The sequence below is a fragment of the Microcaecilia unicolor genome, chromosome 3 (assembly GCF_901765095.1).
Source record: "Microcaecilia unicolor chromosome 3, aMicUni1.1, whole genome shotgun sequence".
In the NCBI taxonomy this organism is placed as follows: Eukaryota; Metazoa; Chordata; class Amphibia; order Gymnophiona; family Siphonopidae; genus Microcaecilia; species Microcaecilia unicolor.
The window spans coordinates 321,776,443-321,796,643 of NC_044033.1; the positions used below are offsets into that span (position 1 = coordinate 321,776,443).

The following is a 20,201-nucleotide window of genomic DNA, read 5'->3' on the forward strand; positions in this document are numbered from 1 at the left end:
TCCTAATCCTTGTAATGTGTGTTCTCTTAACAGGCTTTCCGATTGTAACGTCTGTGTTCTCGTTGAGTGTTAAACAAGAGGAAGAGCTCCCCTTGATGGATCCTCCTAAATCAGAGGTGTCTGAACAGACTCACCCTCCTGTAACAAGTAAGAATATTACTCCTCCTGCACATCTTAATAAACTCCACCAGGATTATTTAGGAATTGAGAGCTGGTGAGATAAGAAACTGTTATCCTCTCTGTAAAACAGATACTGCCGGGGTGTGTGATTGAGCAGCAGCACTAATACTACTAGTATTACTACTTAACATTTCTACAGCACAACTAGACGTACATAGCACTATACACAGACATGTAAGAGACAGTCCTTATTAGGGAGTTAATGTTTATTGTGGGAAGGGGCTAATTGTAAAGCAGGAGGAGAATAGAAATTATATGATGCCTTCTGCAAGGCTCAGTCTTTTTTGTCAGTTCTCTACCATTTTGGGTAGGTGATGACGTAAAATGCAGACCAGTGCAGACTACCTCAATGTCCTTAATCTAACCCCTCAGCCTTCTTCTAAGTATTGAAATAGAGGCATAAGGTGATCTAGGGGGTTAACTGGCAATACCTGCCTCTTAGTATGTGGGGATGGGGGCATTTTATGCCATTGTTGCCGTTTCAATCACCCCCATTCTAGGAATTCTTTGTCACCAGTGCCCTCTAGTGGGGGCTGAAGACCTCTTTCACTTTGACTTATAAAATCTTAGGCCTGGTATTCAAAAGGGTTTAAATGAGCAGGAGAGACTCCTGACCAGTTAAACATCAATGAGCTGGTCATTCCCGTATACTCAGTGGCCCTTAACTGGATAGTGTCACTGAATATCCCTCTGACTGCCAGTGTATTAATTGGATAGTGTGAGGGTTGAGCTTAGACAGATCCAGCACTTCACTGGTTGCACTGATATTCAGTTCACTAACCAGTTACAAACATGGATAACTTTATCTACTTAGATTACCGGGTGCTGGTCTGAGTATTGGCCACTGCCCTATTAACTTCTGTGTGACCACTCTTACCTGTATATTTAATGCTGACCTGGTATTGACTCTCTGGGGTTAATTCAGCTTTTGGTTATAAGCAGCTAAAACCTGCTGACTGCATCAAGCTAAAAATCTACCCTATAATGATTTAACAGTTTTCCAGTTGTGGGTGTCCAGCAGAATCTGATTTCTGATCTACAGAAATTAGATGGAAAACAGTCTGTAAAAAAAACCCCAAAACAAAACCCCTCCTGATGACAGATATTTACCACAGAGCTGTTTGTAGCTGTTGAGAAAGGAGTTGCTCATCACATTATGAAATAGCTTGGTATTTCTAGAATAAGTTTCTGATGATGATGATCAGCTCAGCAGTACCCTTATTCTTTTGTTGTTGTTGTTGTGTACATAATTCTGGGCACTTAATGACTCTGTGGTAACTTAACAAAAAACAAACTTATAACTCTTTATTTTTCTTATAATAGGCTCCTACAGTGTCAAACCTGACATTTTAATCCGGTTTGAGCAAGATGGATTCAGGACTCAGGGATGTAAGGAAAGAGGAAATCTGACCACCACAGGCACATGTGAGGAACTGCCTGAAGCATGTGATGAAGCTTGGATTAAAGCTAGTAATGAGGTGATACAAACTTTTTCTACAGGGAAGATGCCTCCTCTGGACCAGGGATAGTGAGAATGAAGTGTTATAATCACAGCCTCTGACATCTAACCTTTGTTGTGTAGATAATGTGTTTGTTCTATTTTTTTATATATATAATTTTTTACCTTTCTCTTTTCATTGTCAGTTCATTTTCTTTTCTCCCCCACCATTATCCCATGTTGTTCTTTCTCTTCCCTTTATCTTGTTTAGTTGCTACTATCACTCATCCTTTATCAAGTTTTGTCATCTTCTCTGTATCTCTCACTATTTCTGACCTCTCTCTATCCACTTTGCAATCTGTTTCCTGCTGAATTTTTATTCTGTTCCACTCAATATCCTCTTTAACATATTGCGCTACCACCCTCCAGTTTAATCCACCCTATCATGGTGATATAATTTATACCTGATATCACAGTGTTCCATTTGGTTGTCTTCCTTCTACAGATTCCCCCCCCCCCCCCCCCCCAAAAAAAAAAATAAATAAAAAATAAATCTGTCCCTGAAATGGCACAGTGTGAGCTAGAAGTACTGCCGGATCGCTGTGTGCTGTTTCCCCCTTAGCCTACCGAGGCCTAGTAAAAGGGCCCCTAAGTGCAGTATACTCTCTCTCTCCCATCTTATTTTTCAAGCTTCTAGGATTTGTATTCAGACATTTCAAAGTGTGTTTTTTGTCTTATTTACAGCATGCTTACTAGTTGACAGGGATAGTTAGCAGTCTTTACTCTCCATCTGCTCTTAAAACGTCCGGCCTACTCCACCCTTTGTTGCAACTTCCCTGTTCTGAATCTTTTAAAGATACCTAACCCCAATTCATCTGCTCCTGAGCGACTGTCGACTTTCTCCCAAGTTGGTTTAAAAGTTGTTGTATTTCCTTTTAAACATTTGTGTCAGCAGCCTGATTCTGCCCTGGTTAAGGTTCAACACCTCTTTTTGAAACATACTTCCCCTTCCCCATAATGTTGTCCAGTTCCTAACAAATCTAAATCCTTTTTCCCTGTATCATTGTCTCACCCAAACATTGAAACTCTGGAGCTCTGTAAATCTCTTGGTTCCTGCATGTGAAACAGGGAGTATTTGTGAGACTGTTACTCTGGTTCTTTTAGTTTTCAGTTTTCTAAGAGCCTAAATTTGGCTTCCAGGACTTCCCTCCTACACTCTCCTATGTTTTTGGTATCCATTTTTTTTTATATATAAGTGAACTATTACATATGTTCATTGTAAACCATCTAGAAGTGTGTTGTTAAGTGAGTGTATATTTAATAAAATGAAATGAAAAAATAAACGTTTGATGTAAGGTGTTCTGTTTGCTGTTCTAGGCTTTGGTCATATTCAAGGATGTTGCTGCTTATTTCTTGGAAGTGGACTGGGACATTCTGGGAGAAAGGCAGAAGGAGTTGTACAAGAAGGTCATCAAGGAGATTCATGACATCCTCATGTCACGAGGTAAATATATTTCTCTGTCATCTACCACACAAGCATATTATGGAATCAGTGTGGTGCAAAAATCACAGGAACTAGATACCATGGGCACCTGAAATTTAGAACCTGGATTCTGATGCCATCCCATATTCAATAGGAGCCTGTGAAATATATTACTGCTTCAGGATCTGCAAAAGATGCTGCTCTCTGCTGTAAGATAAAATCATATCTTAAACTAGAGGCTTCACACAACACCAGCTGGAGTCTGTCTCCCATTCCTATACAAAACAGCTTGGTACAGAAGACCTCTCAGATTTCATCTGACACTTATGCATAAGGTCATGATGTATCAGCTGCACACTAGTCAATTATATTGTACAACATATAACCTCTCCAAATGATAACCAAAAGATTGGCACCTGCAATGTATCCACCTAGGAGGGCTATGAAGAGAATTTTCTGTGCCTTAAACCCTCTATGATATAATCTTAATCAAATGGCAGGCCACTGATGCTGCCTCTCTTCAAGCTTTTTCAGATAAATACACATACCCCAACATGTCTGTACATACACATATACACACACCTTCATGCTTTAAATATTAGGGGTTCTTAGGTCCCCTAAATTTGTGGGGAAGGCTGTTAATAACCCCATCTGACTCCAATCATTGAACCCACTAACTTCCAATCTAAACTGAATAACCATGGATCAACCATGGACCAGACAACTCTGTCAAGGGTTTGTCTAGGGATGTACATTTTCCCAATCAGACCCAAAAGGTTTGACATTTTATTCTGTTTGATCTCCTTACTGTCCATATCTGATTAACAAACTCCCCATAAGTAAGAAATAAGGAAGGTGAAAGACAGGTTCAAGGCTAAAGTTTATTACTCACCCAAGTCAGGTTACATAGACATAGAAGTGGAGCAAGGTATTCTTATGAGGAGGTCTTTGACAGAGATGACACAGGTCAGCCTCTGGTCTCTAAAGTCTTTTTACATACCAAATGTCAATCATATTTATACCCTTTCCTTCCATTAGGTTCTATTGGAGTTCTAAAAAACTATTCCTACTTAAGTAGCCCAGGTGGCTGTATGACACTTTTTTTTTCTCTTAACCACAGATTTTGATAAATTTATCCTTGGAACAAGTCCCCCACCTTTTTCCTGCAGATGGGCAGTCTTCTAACCACAATGTTCTTTCACTTCTGCTTTTCTCATGCACCTGGCACAAGGTCCCTCCCAGCTATCTCTGCGGTCAAAATCTATTTTCATCACTCCACACTATCAAACTAAAGTCAGCTTAGAAAATTTACTTTTAAAACCAATTCTTCCCTTGGCCTGTTTTACCCAGCAGCCCTTAGGCTGGCCAAAGCTCTTCCAGCAGGTCCCAGGCTGGGCAGTAGGCCTCAGGCTTGTACTATATTTATACAGCTCCCCTCTTGCTGTCCCCACAGCGGGGGCAGCATAAAGAAGAACGTCTAGATTACTACCGTCTATTCCAGAAGGTGTTAGTCTACAATGTGTGGGAGGGTACTGGCCTTTGAGAATTTCAGTGAACCTATACCGTGCAGAGTGCATGAAAAACCAGAAGTTATATGCATAGGTGCTGACATATGCATAATAGTGGGGAATATGATGTTCCCTTTACACAACCCAAACCGTGGCCTGTTTCTAAGATGTAACCCCGCTTGAAACTTTTGAAATCTGTAGTTAGTTACACAAATGTGTTCATCCATCTAAATTTATTACATTAAAGCTATTTCTACAAATCTACAAGCATGATTACATATGATAATGCATAAAAAAGATATATATGATTGCTATATTCTTAAAATTTCTCTCTACCATAAGCTGATTAAAATATATATATTTCTGCAAAGTATATATTGGTTACATATTGGTTAGCATTTCTTAACACTCAGCAATCCTATGTGTTCTACTGAGTAGCTACAGAACTTTCTATTGCATCTGTTGCATAGCAGTTTGACCTATGCATGGGGAGATAATCTGATGTATCTGTCCCAGCTGGTTTAAGCATGAGATTTTCATACAAGACATATTGTCCTGTAGGTTCTTTCTTGCTAATAGCAGTTTCAATTAAGTGTTCTATTAAATTCCTGACACACGGGATTATATGCCATCCTACAAACACAAAAATTGCTATCCACTATAATGGTAGTAGCTACTGAAATGATAAATGTCTTCCATTTACCAATCGCTTTATCCATCCAACCTGTCCAAGATGTATCAACCCCAGAGTTGGTGGCAAGTTGTTCAGAGAGTAAATTGAGGCCTTCCAATGCTCTAGTAATTGATCCATCTGGTGCAGTATTGTTAGGGATAAAGGTGCAACACCGGGTACCTATCTTCTTGCATACCCCTCTTGGAGCACCAATTGCATCAATGTACACATGATCGTCAAATGAAGGTGATGTGCTTTGCTTTTGTTTGTTTGCGTCATGGAGGGTGTAGGGAGGCAATAAGGGGAATTTTTGTGTATAGAACTGCCAATGGTGTAATTAAAAAAAATAGGCTGAAGAAACCATTAGGGTTTGCATCATACATATATCTATATAATTATGAGACTCCACAGAGAGAGATCCTAGGAAAATTATACTAAGAAAGGTGATTCTAAAGATAGATATACCTAGATAGGTTACACTACCACTAAATAATTGTATGGCTAAATGATACCCTTGTATAGGCAGTATCAGTTTGAATTTCATAAACTTTGCTAGAAATATTCAGAATCAATGCAAAAATGAAAGTACACTGAAAATTAAATCTAAAACCATAAGGATCCAGTTATGAACGTCCATTTATGATGGAAACCGTCATTAGCAGCATGATTTAGCTAAAAAGGGAATAATAAGAAAATGAAATAAAATTGAACCTTTCCAATATATAAACAGGATTATTGCTAAAATAAAATATGAGTCCATAATGTTCATAAATAGCAATTGTGAACTTGACTGTATTATACTGTTCTGGTTCTGAGATATCTACAGTGGGGGGGGCTCTTTGATGTTGGCAAGGGCGGAGAGGCCAGCAACAGAATATTAGCAGAAGGACGTAGAAATCTGGGGATTCAGGAGTAATCAATTATCCTATTCGAACCTGTATGTTCACAAGTTGGTCACATAGATCAGGCGATGGACCTTGCAAAGGCAGGGGTACCAAATTTTGAACTTCATTTACAGGCAATGGGATGAGTGGTGGCTGGGGAATCAGTGTAGGTGGAGATTCTGGATTTCCATGATGATCTGGGCAAGGAATCAGTAGAGGTGGCAGTTGTTGGTCTGGTGAGGGAAGTGGATGGTTCTGTGGTGGTTGAGCTGGAAACATCTGGTTCTGTGGTAGGGCAAACCCGCACATCTTTCAAGTGGACCCAAGACATGTGGTCCTGTAACTTGACAGTTGTAGCAGATAGTGCCTCAACCTGGAAGAGTCTAACGTAAATTGGGCCTGTAGAGGTCTTATAATACTTGCGGTGTACAAAATTGGGTCTTTCCATGTCTTTGTCCTATACACCCCTCTTATGGCTTGCGCAATCCGAATGAAGCAAGACATATATGTTATTTCAAAACAGAAAAGGGTCCTAGAATACTAGAGATGAGATAGCACAGGATACAAAATTAATGGGCACAAAAAAAATTAAAGGCTATGGTTATCATGTAGAGAGCCCATGTGCTATCTGTCCCCAAAAGTTAGCAGTGCTCTCTGGTATTCGGAAGGTGATGTGGGACATAGATACAATAGAGTCTACATTTTGTCACACTTGAAAAATGGCATGCAGATTTTGGAAAAGATTAATTTCTTATTGGAGTAGTTGAAATAGCCGGGTGTTCTCTTCTCAGAGGTCGAATGTAGACAAAAGAAATGCCAAATTGGAATCGAGGCTGTAGATTAGGTATTAGTAGTCTCCTGTGGGATTTTGCAAGTACAACTGAAATGTAATTTTCCTACTTCTTATTGACAGGTTATTCAATTGTTAATCCTGATGTTATATTCAAGATTAAAAAGGAAGATGAGAAATATTTCAGTCATCAATCTGAGTGGGAGGGAAAAGAAAATCTAAATGACTCTACCAACGGTAAGTAAATGTTTTGGATTTAATGGGTTTAGCATTTTTAGATCACAGGAGATAGGTCATTAACATCAAACATTTGGACACTTAAAATTGGTTTCCTAATTTAGTATTATCAGATACTTGGTGAATCCTTGTAAATGTGTTTTCTCTCACAGGCATTCCAGTTGTAACGTCTGTGTTCTCACTGAACATTAAACAAGAGGAAGATCTCCCCTTCATGGATCATCCTGAGCCAGAGATGTCTGAACAGACTCACCCTTCTGTAGCAAGTAAGTGAGGTGATTAAAATATGCAGATGAGAGGAAACTATTAAAAGTTGTCAAAACACTTGTGATTTGTGGAAAAATTGCAGGAAGACCTTAGGAAGCTAGAAGACTGGGCATCCAAATGACAGATGAAATTTATTGTAGACAAAAGCAAAGTGATGCATATTGGGAACAATCTGAATCATAGCTATCTGATGCTAGGATCCACTTTAGGAGTCAGCACTCAAGAATAAAACCTTGGTGTCATTCTAGACAATACACACTGAAATCTTCTGTTCAGTGTGCTTCGGCAGCCAAGAAGGCAAATAGGATGCTAGTAATTATTAGGAGAGGGATGCAAAATAAGACGAAAAGTATTATAATGCCTCTGTATTGCTCCATGGTGCGACCTCACCTTCCCTATCATCAAGCCGATCAATCCATAGACTGGTGGGTTGTGTCCATCTACCAGCAGGTGGAGATAGAGAGCAATCTTTTGCCTCCCTATATGTGGTCATGTGCTGCCGGAAACTCCTCAGTATGTTCTGTATCGCAGCAGCTCTGGCTAGGTCTCCAAGCCTAATTGTTTAGGTTTTGTTGAGTACCTGGGGTTGAGGGCTCTTCTTGAGCAAGTGAAACCTGGTGGTTCCAGGTCCCTCCTTTTCTCCCCCCTCCCGCTGGGTCCGTTTCAAAAAAAAAAAAAAACAGAAATAGACGTCTTTGAGAGAAAAAGGTCTTTTGTTTGCAGCTGCTCACTGGGACTCCAAATCGTTGCAGCTCGGACCAAGAAGCAGGTAATTTTACCTTTTACTAGCGGGCAGGGGGTTCCCCGAACGGTCTCCACGTGGCTATGGCGTCGGATGGCAAGGGCGCGAAAAGACACTCCCCGGACCGCGTGCACGCGTCTAGCGGGGAAGCAGGGGGTTAAAAGGCAGAGACACCTTTTTGGGATGCCTTTTCGGAGTCGGGAGAGTTCCCCGGGTTTTCCTCCGGTGCGGTGGTTTTTCCTGCCTTAGGCGCCCATCCCCCGCTGGCCGGCCTCCCAGTTGTGGCCGGCAACGCTGCTCAGTCGGCTTCTTCTTGGGCCGCCCTTGAGGTGGGAGACGTTAATAGTATGGTCGCCCTTGACTCGGGCGACGGTATAAAGTCGGCAAAATTAAAGCGCCATTCTTCCCGCGCGGCTCCTTCACGGAGTGTCGCGGCGGACGCCATTTTAGATGCGCAGCGCGCCTCTCCCCCGCTCTTGGGAGTGCAGGTTGAGAGTGCCTCTAGGGCCTTGGCCCAGGCTGCAGAAGTGCACAGACTGGGGGATTTCTCCCCTGAGTTTATTTTGCTGCTGCATCAGGCTTTCCTTATGCAAACGCTGCCCCTGCTCCCCTGTCTGATAAGGGTGATGAGGCTTCCATGATCAAACGCCCTCGGGTGGATCTCCAGGCCCTAGGGGACTCGGTCTCCTCTGATGTGGATGAGGGCAGCGTATCTGAGTTCTCCCAAACGTCCTTAGGGGATTCTTTGGAGGAGACTGATCCTCGCTCGGATGGAGCGGATGACCCCTCTGCAGCGTGGCTTTTTCGCTCAGAGGATTTGCCCAACCTGTTTGTGCAGGCCATGAGCATTTTGAAAATTTCATCTCTTGAGGAAGGCTCTCTCTCTCAGCCTCGGCGGGCTCGGCCATTATGATAGCACCTAAGCGCCCGCCTAGAACCTTCCACGTTCATGAAGCCATGCAGACTTTAATTTCGGCTCAATGGGATGCCCCTGAAGCGAGCCTTAAGGTAGCCAGAGCCATGTCCCATCTGTACCCTCTGCCTGAGGGTGAACGGGAGGCCTTTCTCTGGCCTACAGTAGACTCTTTAATCACTGCGGTGACTAAGAAGACGGCTCTGCCGGTGGAAGGTGGCACTGCCCTTAAGGACGCTCAGGACAGGAGATTGGAGGCGGCCTTAAAGTCGGCCTTTGAGGCGGCCGCCCTGAGTTTGCAAGCCTCAGTTTGCAGCTCCTATGTGGCCAGGGCATGCCTGATCGTTTTGCAGTGGGCTTCCCCCTCGGATTCTTCCTTGAGGGCGGACTGGCCGGCCCTGGAGTCGGGCTTGGCCTACTTGGCGGACTTGCTGAATGATGTCTTGAGAGCCTCGGCTAAAGGTATGGCTCAGACAGTCTCTGCCCGGCGGTGGCTATGGCTCAAGCACTGGTCGGCTGACCATGCCTCAAAATCTCGCCTAGCCAAGTTGCCTTTTAAAGGCAAGCTGCTCTTTGGGGACGAACTGGACAAGATCGTGACGGAGCTCGGCACATCTAAGGGCAAGAGGTTGCCGGAGGACAGGGCTTGGGCCGGCAGTGCTCGCCCTGGGCCCTCCAAGGGCCGATTTCAGGCAGCCCGTCAGTATTGCCCGGGCAAGTCGGCCTCCTCTTCCTCCTCTTCTTTCAAGCGGATCTTCTCCCCCAAGCAGCATTCCTTTCACAGGGACCGCCGTCCCAAAGGTTCGTTCTCCGGCCCTCGTCCAGGGTCTCGTACCCAATGAAGGGGCCCTGGTCCATGCCCCAGAGCAGATCGTAGGACGGCTATCCTCGTTTCTGGGCGAGTGGACCAGGGTAACTTCAGACGCTTGGGTTCTGGAAGTCATCAGAGACGGCTACAAGTTAGAGTTCTGCCGGTCCCTAAGAGACGGGTTTGTAAACTCTCCCTGCAAGTCTCCAGTCAAAGTGGCGGCAGTACAGCAGACTTTGGACAACCTGCTCCGCCTGGGCGCGGTGGCCCCAGTGCCAGTAGATCAACTTGGCAAGGGACGTTACTCCATTTACTGTGTGGTGCCAAAGAAGGGAGGTGCTGTGCGGCCTATCCTCGACCTCTAGGGAGTCAATCGGGCCTTAAAGATACGGCACTTCCGAATGGAGACTCTCTGCTCCGTAATAGCTGTGGTGAAAAAGGGAGAATTCCTGGCATCCCTGGACATAAAGGAAGCTTACCTACATATTCCCATCTGGCCGCCTCATCAGCGTTTTCTGCGCGTTGCAGTACTGGGACGACACTTCCAGTTCAGAGCCCTCCCGTTCGGGTTGGCTACTGCTCCGCGGACCTTCTCCAAAGTAATGGTGGTCATCGCGGCTTACCTCTGCAAGGAGGGAGTGCAAGTCCATCCCTATCTGGACGACTGGCTGATCTGAGCCCCTTCCTATGCAGAGTGCGGGAGAGCTACAGACAGGGTCATTGCTCTTCTGAGATCCCTGGGATGGATCATCAACTGGGAGAAAAGCCAGCTGCGCCCGACTCAGTCCCTGGAGTATCTGGGAGTTCAATTCGACACCCAAGTGGGCAGAGTGTTCCTGCCAGACAACCGGAGCGTCAAGCTTCGGGCCCAGGTGGACCAGTTCCTAGCCTCCTCTACTGTTCGGGCTTGGGACTATGTGCAGCTGTTGGGCTCCATGATGGCCACGATGGAGGTAGTGCCCTGGGCCAGGGCTCATATGAGACCACTACAGCACTCTCTTCTGCGGCAGTGGACTCCAGTTTCGGAGGATTACGCTGTACGCCTTCCCTTGGATCCAGCGGTGCAAAAGGCGCTGAGTTGGTGGCTGAGGCCAGGCAAGCTGTCCGCAGGAATGCGTCTTACGACCTCGGAGTGGGTTGTTGTCACGATGGACACCTGCTTGACGGGCTGGGGAGCCCACTGTCTGGGAAGGACAGCGCAGGGGCTCTGGTCTCCTGCAGAGATGAAGTGGTCCACCAACCTCCTGGAACTCCGAGTCATTCGGTTGGCGCTTCTGGAGTTTCTCCCGGTACTGGTGCTGAGGCCTGTACGGGTCCTGTCGGACAGTGCCACGGCTGTGGCCTATGTCAATCGCCAGGGAGGTACCAGGAGCGCCCCTCTAGCCAAGGAGGCCATGAAGCTATGCCTTTGGGCGGAGGCGAATCTGGAACAGCTGTCGGCGGCCCACATTGCGGGAGTCAGGAATGTCAAGGCGGACTTTCTCAGTCGCCATACCTTGGATCCCGGAGAGTGGCAACTGTCTGCTCGGGCGTTCTTGGACATCACGAAGCGCTGGGGCCAGCCGAGCCTGGATCTGATGGCGTCCTCGGCCAATTGCCAAGTGCCGCGCTTTTTCAGCAGAGGACGGGACCCTCTATCTCTGGGAGTCAATGCTCTTCTCCAGCAGTGGCCGACACAGGAGCTTCTCTACGTGTTCCCGCCCTGGCCCATGATGGGCAGAGTTCTAGGCCGGGTGGCAAAGCATCCGGGCCGGGTGATCCTGGTGGGTCCAGATTGGCCCAGACGTCCCTGGTATGTGGACTTAATCAGGCTCTCAGTGGACGGCCCTCTGCGGCTGCCAGCAGAGCGGGGCCTCTTGCATCAGGGTCCCGTGGTGATGGAGGATCCCTCCCCCTTTGGTCTTACGGCCTGGCTGTTGAGCGGAAGCGGCTGAGGAAGAAGGGCTTCTCAAACAAGGTTATCGCCACTATGCTGAGAGCGAGGAAGCGCTCTACTTCTACCACTTACGCCAGGGTTTGGCGTACCTTTGCATCATGGTGCGAGGCAGGCTCTTTATCGCCCTTCACTGTTCCAATATCTTCAGTGTTGGCGTTCCTGCAAGAGGGTCTGGAGAAAGGCCTGTCGCTCAGTTCGCTGAAAGTCCAGGTGGTGGCTCTAGCTTGCTTCAGGAGTCATCTGAAGGGGGCTTCTCTGGCTTCACAGCCAGATGTGGTGCGCTTTCTCAAAGGAGTTAATCACCTGCGCCCTCCTCTGCACTCAATAGTGCCTACGTGGAATCTCAATCTGGTGCTACAGACCTTGCAGAAGCCGCCCTTCGAGCCCTTGGCAAGGGCATCGCTGAAGGACCTGACGTTGAAAGCGGTCTTCCTGGTGGCTATCACCTCAGCCAGAAGAGTTTCCGAGCTCCAGGCGCTCTCGTGTAGAGAGCCGTTCCTGCAGTTCACTGAGGCAGGAGTGTCGATTCGGCCAGTGCCTTCCTTCCTGCCCAAGATTGTTTCTCGCTTCCATGTAAATCAGCAGTTTTGTCTACCCTCCTTTCGTAGGAAGGATTACCCAGAGGAGTACCCTGCTCTCAAATGTCTGGATGTTAGACGGGTCATCATCAGATACTTGGAAGTGACCAATGATTTCTGGAAGTCGGATCACCTGTTCGTGCTGTTTGCAGGCCCTCGTAAGGGTCTGCAGGCATCTAAGCCTACGGTGGTACGTTGGGTCAAGGAGACGATTGTGGCAGCTTATGTGGCGGCAGGGAAGATTCCGCCTATTCAGCTGAAGGCACACTCTACTAGAGCACAGGCGGCCTCGATGGCGGAGTCCAGATCTGTCTCCTTGGAAGAGATTTGCAGAGCGGCTACTTGGTCGTCGGCTCATACCTTCTCACGACATTACCGCTTGGATGTGGCTGCTCGGGTCGAGGCCCAGTTTGGAGCTTCAGTGTTGCATTCAGGGATTTCCATGTCCCGCCCTGGGTGAGTACTGCTCCGGTACATCCCACCAGTCTATGGATTGATCGGCTTGATGATAGGGAAGGTAAAATTATGTATCATACCTGATAATTTTCTTTCCCTTAATCATAGCTGATCAATCCATAGCCCCTCCAAGATATCTGTATTGTTTGTGTTCTGGTTATATTTCAGGTTCAAGTTCAGTCTTCAGTTCCTGTTCACGAGGACTTCGTGTTCAACTTCCTCCAATTGGACTTCCATCGAGTTGAGACGATTTTGTGTTACAGTGAGCTGCTGCTTCCTCTCCCCCCCCCCCCGTTTCGGGGGTGGCTGGATTGATAAATAAATTATGCCGGTGCCCCCTCCCACTTCGTGCGGCTGTAGGGCAGCTTTGTATCCCTCCCGCTTCGGCGGTGTTAGGGTAAGCCAGCTCCTCTCGCGGTTGCGGTAGCAGGATAAGCCAGTTCCCCCCGCATCGGCGGGTGTGGTTTCCTGCCCACCGCCCCAGCGGTGGTGCGCTGGAATATTTCCCCTCCCCCGCTTTGGCGGTGGTGAGCTGGGCAGAGTGTCCCTTTGTGGGTGTAATTCTCTAAGTGCTGAGTCCTGCGGATGGAGCTTTGATATCGACATACTGAGGAGTTTCTGGCAGCACATGACCACATATAGGGAGGCAAAAGATTGCTCTCTATCTCCACCTGCTGGTAGATGGACACGACCTACCAGTCTATGGATTGATCGGCTATGATTAAGGGAAAGAAAATGATCAGGTATGATGCATAATTTTACCTTGAGTACTATGTTCAATTCTAGTCTCCGTATCTGAAAAAAGATATAGCGGAGTTAGAAAAGGTTCAAAGAAGAGCAACCAAAATGGTAGAGGGGATGGAACTGCTAAAGAGGTTGGTTTAGGGGGAACGATAAGAAGCTCAGTCTTGGTCATGTTTAGTTTCAGATGGCGGTGCAATGTCAGAAAGGCAGGGTGTGATACTTTGGCCTGAAATTTCTGGTGTGGAAAGGTAGATCTGAGAGTCATCAGCATAAAGGTGATAACTGAAAACCATAGGATGAGATCAGAGTAACAAGGGAAGAAGTATAGATGGAGAAAGAAGAGGTTCCAGGACAGATCCCCCAACTGATAGTGGGATAGACATGGAGGAGGATCCACCAGCGTATACACTAAAAGTACAATGGGAGAGATAAGAAGAAAACCAGAAAAGAACAGAGCCCTGAAATCCAAGTGAGGACAGCGTATCAAGGAGTAGGCGGAGATCAACAGTGTCAAAGGCATCAGATAGATATAGGAGGATGATGATAGAATAGAGACCTTTGGATCTGGCCAGGAACAGGTCATTGGAGACTTTAGCAAGGGCTATTTCAGTTGAATGTAGAGGGCAAAAGCCAGATTGAAGTGGATCAAGAATAGCTTGAGATGAAAGAAAGACAACGGCAGTGAATATCATATTCCAGTATCTTGGATAGGAAAAGGAGGAGGGAGATAGGGTGATAGCTGGAAGGACAGGTTGAGTCCAGTGAACGTTTTTTGAGGAATGGTGTACCTGTGGCATGTTTGAAGAGCACATGAGAAAAGCAGGGAAGAAGGGGGGAAGATACGAACAGAAATTAGATTGAAGACGTCACGATTTGACCGGCACGAATAGGATGAGAGCTGATGTGGAGGACCAGGATTGGGATTGATATCCCCAGTGGACAGAAGGCGAGGGAGCAAGAGAGTACAGAGAACAGTAGGAGAGACGTGATGACAGCAACAAAGTCGAGCTGTGCTTATATAGAATAGAGATGGTTGAATGGAAGGAAGGAAATGTTGAAGGTTGAGAGCTGAGAGAAAGGGAGAAGACAGATGGTGAAAGCAAAAGGTGGGCAATGTGTTCCTGCTGTATACAGTGGTTTGAAATGGAGAAGGAGATTGGGAAGGGACAGTACCAAGAATAGAAAGTATACAGGATCCATAAGTAGTAACTGGGAGAAATACAAAGTGTATAGAGAAAATGATGATGCATGGCACCTGGAGCAAAGGTCCTGGGATGATCCTTGTGGACCTGGGAGTCACCCCGGAGAAGGCTGTGAGGATACGCAGATGGGCTGCAAGTCCTCCACAGCACATGGAAGGCAGCTGGTGGGAGCGCTGGACAGCTAGAGCGAAGGCCCTGGGAGGATTGGAGTGGACCTGGGAGTCACCTCGGAGAAAGCTGTGAGGATATGCAGATCGGCTACAAGTCCTCCACAGCATCTTTATTTGTCCTGATTAGATTGTAACCTTTTTTGAACAGGGACTGTCTCTTCATGTTCAAGTGTACAGCACTGCGTACATCTAGTAGCACTATAGAAATGATAAGTAATAGTAGTAGTGTTCTCAATTCATCCACTAACTGGTCTGTTGCTACATGTAGGTCAACACAAATTCTGTTCATGGCTGTCATAGTGACAAATTTCCTTTGTTCCATCATCCCCCTATTCACGGAGTTGAGGAGCTCACATAGATAACACATCGTCAGGAGTTATACCCCTTTCTAGCAGGGCTAAGGTGTCCTCGTATGCTTCACTACTACCAGTCACATAGGTAAGCAGTCTGTTCCTGGCCTGACCTTTTACCTCCGCAGGATCAGTAAGCATAGGGGCCTCTCCAGGCTTCTGAGAAGAGGTGAACATGGCTAGCAGGGCCTCTCCAGTATTCCGAAGAGAAGGGAGCATGGTTAATACCAGGAGTCACACTATCCTCTTGAACAGATGTACCACACCCTTCCTGGACTCAGTACACTCTGTCAACAAGGAAACATCATCTGTCTCTACCTTAACTATGTGACACTGACACTTTACTAATCACGGGACAACTTACAAATGGCCCTCTTACTGCTTTAACTTAGTATTCTTGATGCATACTAGTGCTAATTAATGTGACTGTAATCACTACAATTAATTACTTTTCTAGGGCACAGCTTTTAACATTGGCATGGTATGTCTTATAGTTCTTCTACATTGAATTAGACACTCGTGCTCATGAATGCAAAACAGGGCTGTCTTTAAATTTAAAAAGCATGGTTTTACTTAAAAACAGGCTGTCTCCTGACATAGAAAACAAAACTCTATATTCGAGGACCTCTAGTCTGGGAATTCTGACAAAGCAGAATTGTTGACAAAGCATGTACTCAGTGAAACATAAACAAAGACAACATAGCCCGAGAAGAGTTCCAAACTTCCAGTAGCTATACGAACACAGCCTGAACTATAAAAGTAAAGTTAACTGAAACCTCGAATCCTAAGAAATTAATACCGGGGTGCAGGTTAGTTATTATCCTATCTAGATATCAATCTAATCACATCTGGATCTTGGTGGAATGTACAGTTTGTAGGTGCGGCCTAGTGGTTAGGGTGGTGGACTTTGGTCCTGAGGAACTGAGTTCGATTCCCACTTCAGGCACAGGCAGCTCCTTGTGACTCTGGGCAAGTCAGTTAACCCTCCATTGCCCCATGTAAGCTGCATTGAGCCTGCCATGAGTGGGAAAGTGCGGGGTACAAATGTAACAAAAAAAAAACACATTTTGTGGTGTCATTGGGGTACCTGGCAGTATAAATTCTAAGAGAAATGGATCTATAACAAGCCCAACATTAGAGAGTTAAATGTCAGAATCAAATGTGATCCCCTTATCCTTAGATCCAATCTCCTACACCCAAGTAATAGAAAGTATTAACTCCACAACAAAGTATAATAAAAATAGTGCAAATATTTTATTTCATTGATTGATTGATTGGGATTTAATAATCACCTTTATGAAGAGATTCACCCAAGGTGATGTACAGCAGGTACAGTTTAACATAACACAATTTTGTTAACAGCAAGCAATAACCAAACATACTATCTTAGATTATAATAAGCTCCTTCAGTAGGGAAAAGTGTTACTATGACTAAGCTATGCATTTCAACCCTGTTCTGGCTTAGCGTGAATATTGTAAAAACAGAAATTGGGAAAATTCAACCAGAAACCAAGCACACTCCTTACATTCAGCTTTGGCAGGACAGTCAGTAGAAATTCAACAAAACCAAGGGCGGTCAACTGCACAGGAGTAATTTTTCAAAACCTAGACTACTCCAAGGTGCACCTACCAATACCAACTAACTACAGAAAGACAAGCCAGGAGACAGAATCACATCGGCCTCAATAACTCAAAAAGATACACAAAGCAGACCTCAGAAATAACACACAAACAGAGAATCTTCCCTTAAAGGCCAATTTCAAAGAGCTATTTCAACCCAAAAAGATACATAAAGCAGATCTCAGGAACAACACATAAAATAGTATTTGACAAAATACCTGATGAAAGACTCCAGAGGAAATTGGAGAGTCATGGGATAGGACAGTGGCTCCCAAACCAGGTCCTGGAGGCACCCCAGCAAGTCAGGTATACAGAATATCCACAATATTAAACCATCTCTGACCTCATGTGCAACTTTCTTTAAATCAGTCACCTTACTTTTTAACTGTTCTTACTGTCTTACCTATCGATATGTTCCATCTTTGCTTTACCCTTCACTATCAATTAAAATGTTCTTACATATTGTGTTGATAATGTAAGTAGTATACTATGCCATACTTTTTATTGTTATTTGAATATTTTTACTGCTGTAATTGCCTATTGCTCATGTTTTATCTATTCTTGCTGAATTCCTTCAAAGAGGGGGTAAATAAATCCTAATAAATAAATAAAAGTTTGCCTTTTTACGGATGACACAAAGATAGCCAATAGAGTGGATTATCCCGAGGGAGTAGAAGCTGTGAGATAAGATCTCCAAAAAGTAGAAGAATGGTCAAAAGGTCTGGCAGTTAAAATTTAATCAATCTAATACACACTGGGGTACCTATTAAAGTCCAGTTTCCAAAAATTACTAGGAAACCTAATTAAAAAAAAATCAACTTTATTTCTTCTCGTATTTTCATTATATCCCCCCAAAATACTACTATTAAGTTCTGAATGACAAATATTTCCCTAGTTGCTAATTGGCTTCAAAAATCACGTTACCTATTCCAACAGTTTTTAATCCTTTTAAAGCATTATTTGTACTGTCCGCTATTGTCTTACTGGTTGTTTTCCTCATGTGTATACAGATGTCCAATGTGGGTCACTCATCCAAAGATACTAAAAACATGAACTTATCTGCTTAGTCCAACTCGCAGTGACTCTGCTGTTATTCTTATGAATGACCTGCACTTTTAAATTCTCCTTCAGTAATCAAATGTCTTACTGTTGTTAGTTTCTGGGTATTCACTCAAAAACAGTCCAATTTGCAATCCAGTGTTAAATGCTTGACAACGTGAGAGCAAACCATTCTGAATTCCTATACTGTACCTTACATGGAACCATTTTGTGTATTCCAAAGTCAATCCGTAATTTGTGCTGTTTTTCCATCATTGCACATTTTCTTGTACATCAGTAATTTGCTTGTCATTAGTTTACTGTCTCGATGTCGCGGCTCTGATGTCACTCTGGTGTAGGTGAGCTCTCGAGTTTTCCCGAGCTCCACTAGGCCCAGGAAATAACCGAGCACCCCGAATCTTCACCCGCGGCGACCGCCGTTCACCGAGGGTTGAGCCCTCAGCTGCGGGCGGCCAGCAGGACTGCTGGAACCACGGGGTGACGGCTGGCCTGGCCGGATGTGAGTACAGAGTCCTTGGTACCGTGGCTTAGCCGGGCGGCTAGCTGACAACTGGGACGTACGCTGACTTGGCAATTACTAGCAGGACGGCTAGCTGGCATGAGGAACAAACACAGTCTTGGAAATAGCTAGCGGACCGGCTAGCTGGCATGAGGAACAAACACAGTCTTGGAAATAGCTAGCAGACGGCTAGCTGGCATGGGGAACAACCACAGTCTTGGAAATAGCTAGCAGGACGGCTAGCTGGCATGGGGAACAAACACAGTCTTGGAAATAGCTAGCAGGACGGCTAGCTGGCATGAGGAACAAACACAGTCTTGGAAATAGCTAGCAGGACGGCTAGCTGGCACGAGGAACAAACACAGTCTTGGAAATAGCTAGCAGGACGGCTAGCTGGCATGAGGAAAAAAAACACAGTCTTGGAAATAGCTAGCAGGACGGCTAGCTGGCAAGAGGAACAAACACAGTCTTGGAAATAGCTAGCAGGACGGCTAGCTGGCACGAGGAACAAACACAGTCTTGGAAATAGCTAGCAGGACGGCTAGCTGGCATGAGGAACAAACACAGTCTTGGAAATAGCTAGCAGGACGGCTAGCTGGCATAAGGAACAAACACAGTCTTGGAAATAGCTAGCAGACGGCTAGCAGTCACGAGGAACGAACACAGACTTGGAAATCGCTTAGCTGGATGGCTTCAAACAAGAAAACGGAAGCACTGGGTCCCCTCCGTGCTTCCGTTTAAATCCCCCGCTCGTCCTGGCTGGAGAACAGCTGGGACCAATCCTCTCCGTCCCGGCCGGTAGCGGGGCCCGGATTGGTCCCTCCGTCCGATGGGCGGAGTTCCTATGAGGATGCGCCAATCCGGCGCGCGTGGGCGGAGCCTCCTCGCTGTTCCTGCTGCAGCGAGGGGAACGCCGGCGCCGCCATCTTGGCCGGCGGATCTCCTTCTCCGAGGCCGGCGTTAGTTCTTCTGGATCGCCGGCCTCGGAGCCACTCGCAGTCGCGGCGATCCCCGTGGCAGCCCTCCCCCGTCGGCCCGCATTCCCCGGGCGCCCCAACCTCCCGCTCCGGCCCGCGGGGCGCCAGGTAAGGGCCCGGAACGGGACAGTATCCTCCCCGGAAGACCCCTTCCTCCGGGGCCCGGGTTTGGACGGATATTGGGCGTGGAAGGCTTTGACCAGTTCTGGAGCATGAACATTAGCCACGGGTTCCCAGGAATTATCTTCGGGGCCAAACGATTTCCAGGATAACAAATAATACAGTCTTCCCCGCCGCCACTTTGAGTCGAGAATCTCTCCTACCTCGTACTCCGGGTCCGGAGCCACCTGGAGATCCTTTTCCTGGGCTGGAGGCGGGTGCCACCTGGATTCCCGGAACCTCTTCAATAGCGAGATATGGAAGGCGTTATGTACTCGTAGGGTGGCGGGTAACCGCAATCGATATGTTACTGGCCCAATTCGTTCTTGGATTGCATATGGTCCCGCGTACCGCTGTCCCAGTCTTCGGGAAGATCCTCGGAGTCTCAGGTGTTTCGTGCTTAACCATACTTTCTGTCCTGGTTGGAGCACGGGGGCGGGCCGCCGATGGCGGTCAGCAAAGAGCTTGTCCTTGGTCGCGGTTTTCTGTAATTGTTCCCTAGCCATCCTCCAGACCTTTTGTAGGTCG

At 46.2% G+C, this 20,201-nt stretch overlaps 1 protein-coding gene across 1 annotated transcript in view; it reads left to right on the forward strand.

Annotated features, from left to right (window-relative positions):
• The window catches only part of LOC115466832 (gastrula zinc finger protein XlCGF26.1-like), a 230,390-nt gene that overhangs the window by 17,721 nt on the left and 192,468 nt on the right, over positions 1 to 20,201 (forward strand). Inside the window, exons 4-5 of the mRNA XM_030198380.1 lie at positions 34 to 147; positions 1,504 to 1,658. Of these exons, the coding sequence (XP_030054240.1) occupies positions 34 to 147; positions 1,504 to 1,658 (269 nt within the window). The remainder of the gene's footprint in view (positions 1 to 33; positions 148 to 1,503; positions 1,659 to 20,201) is intronic.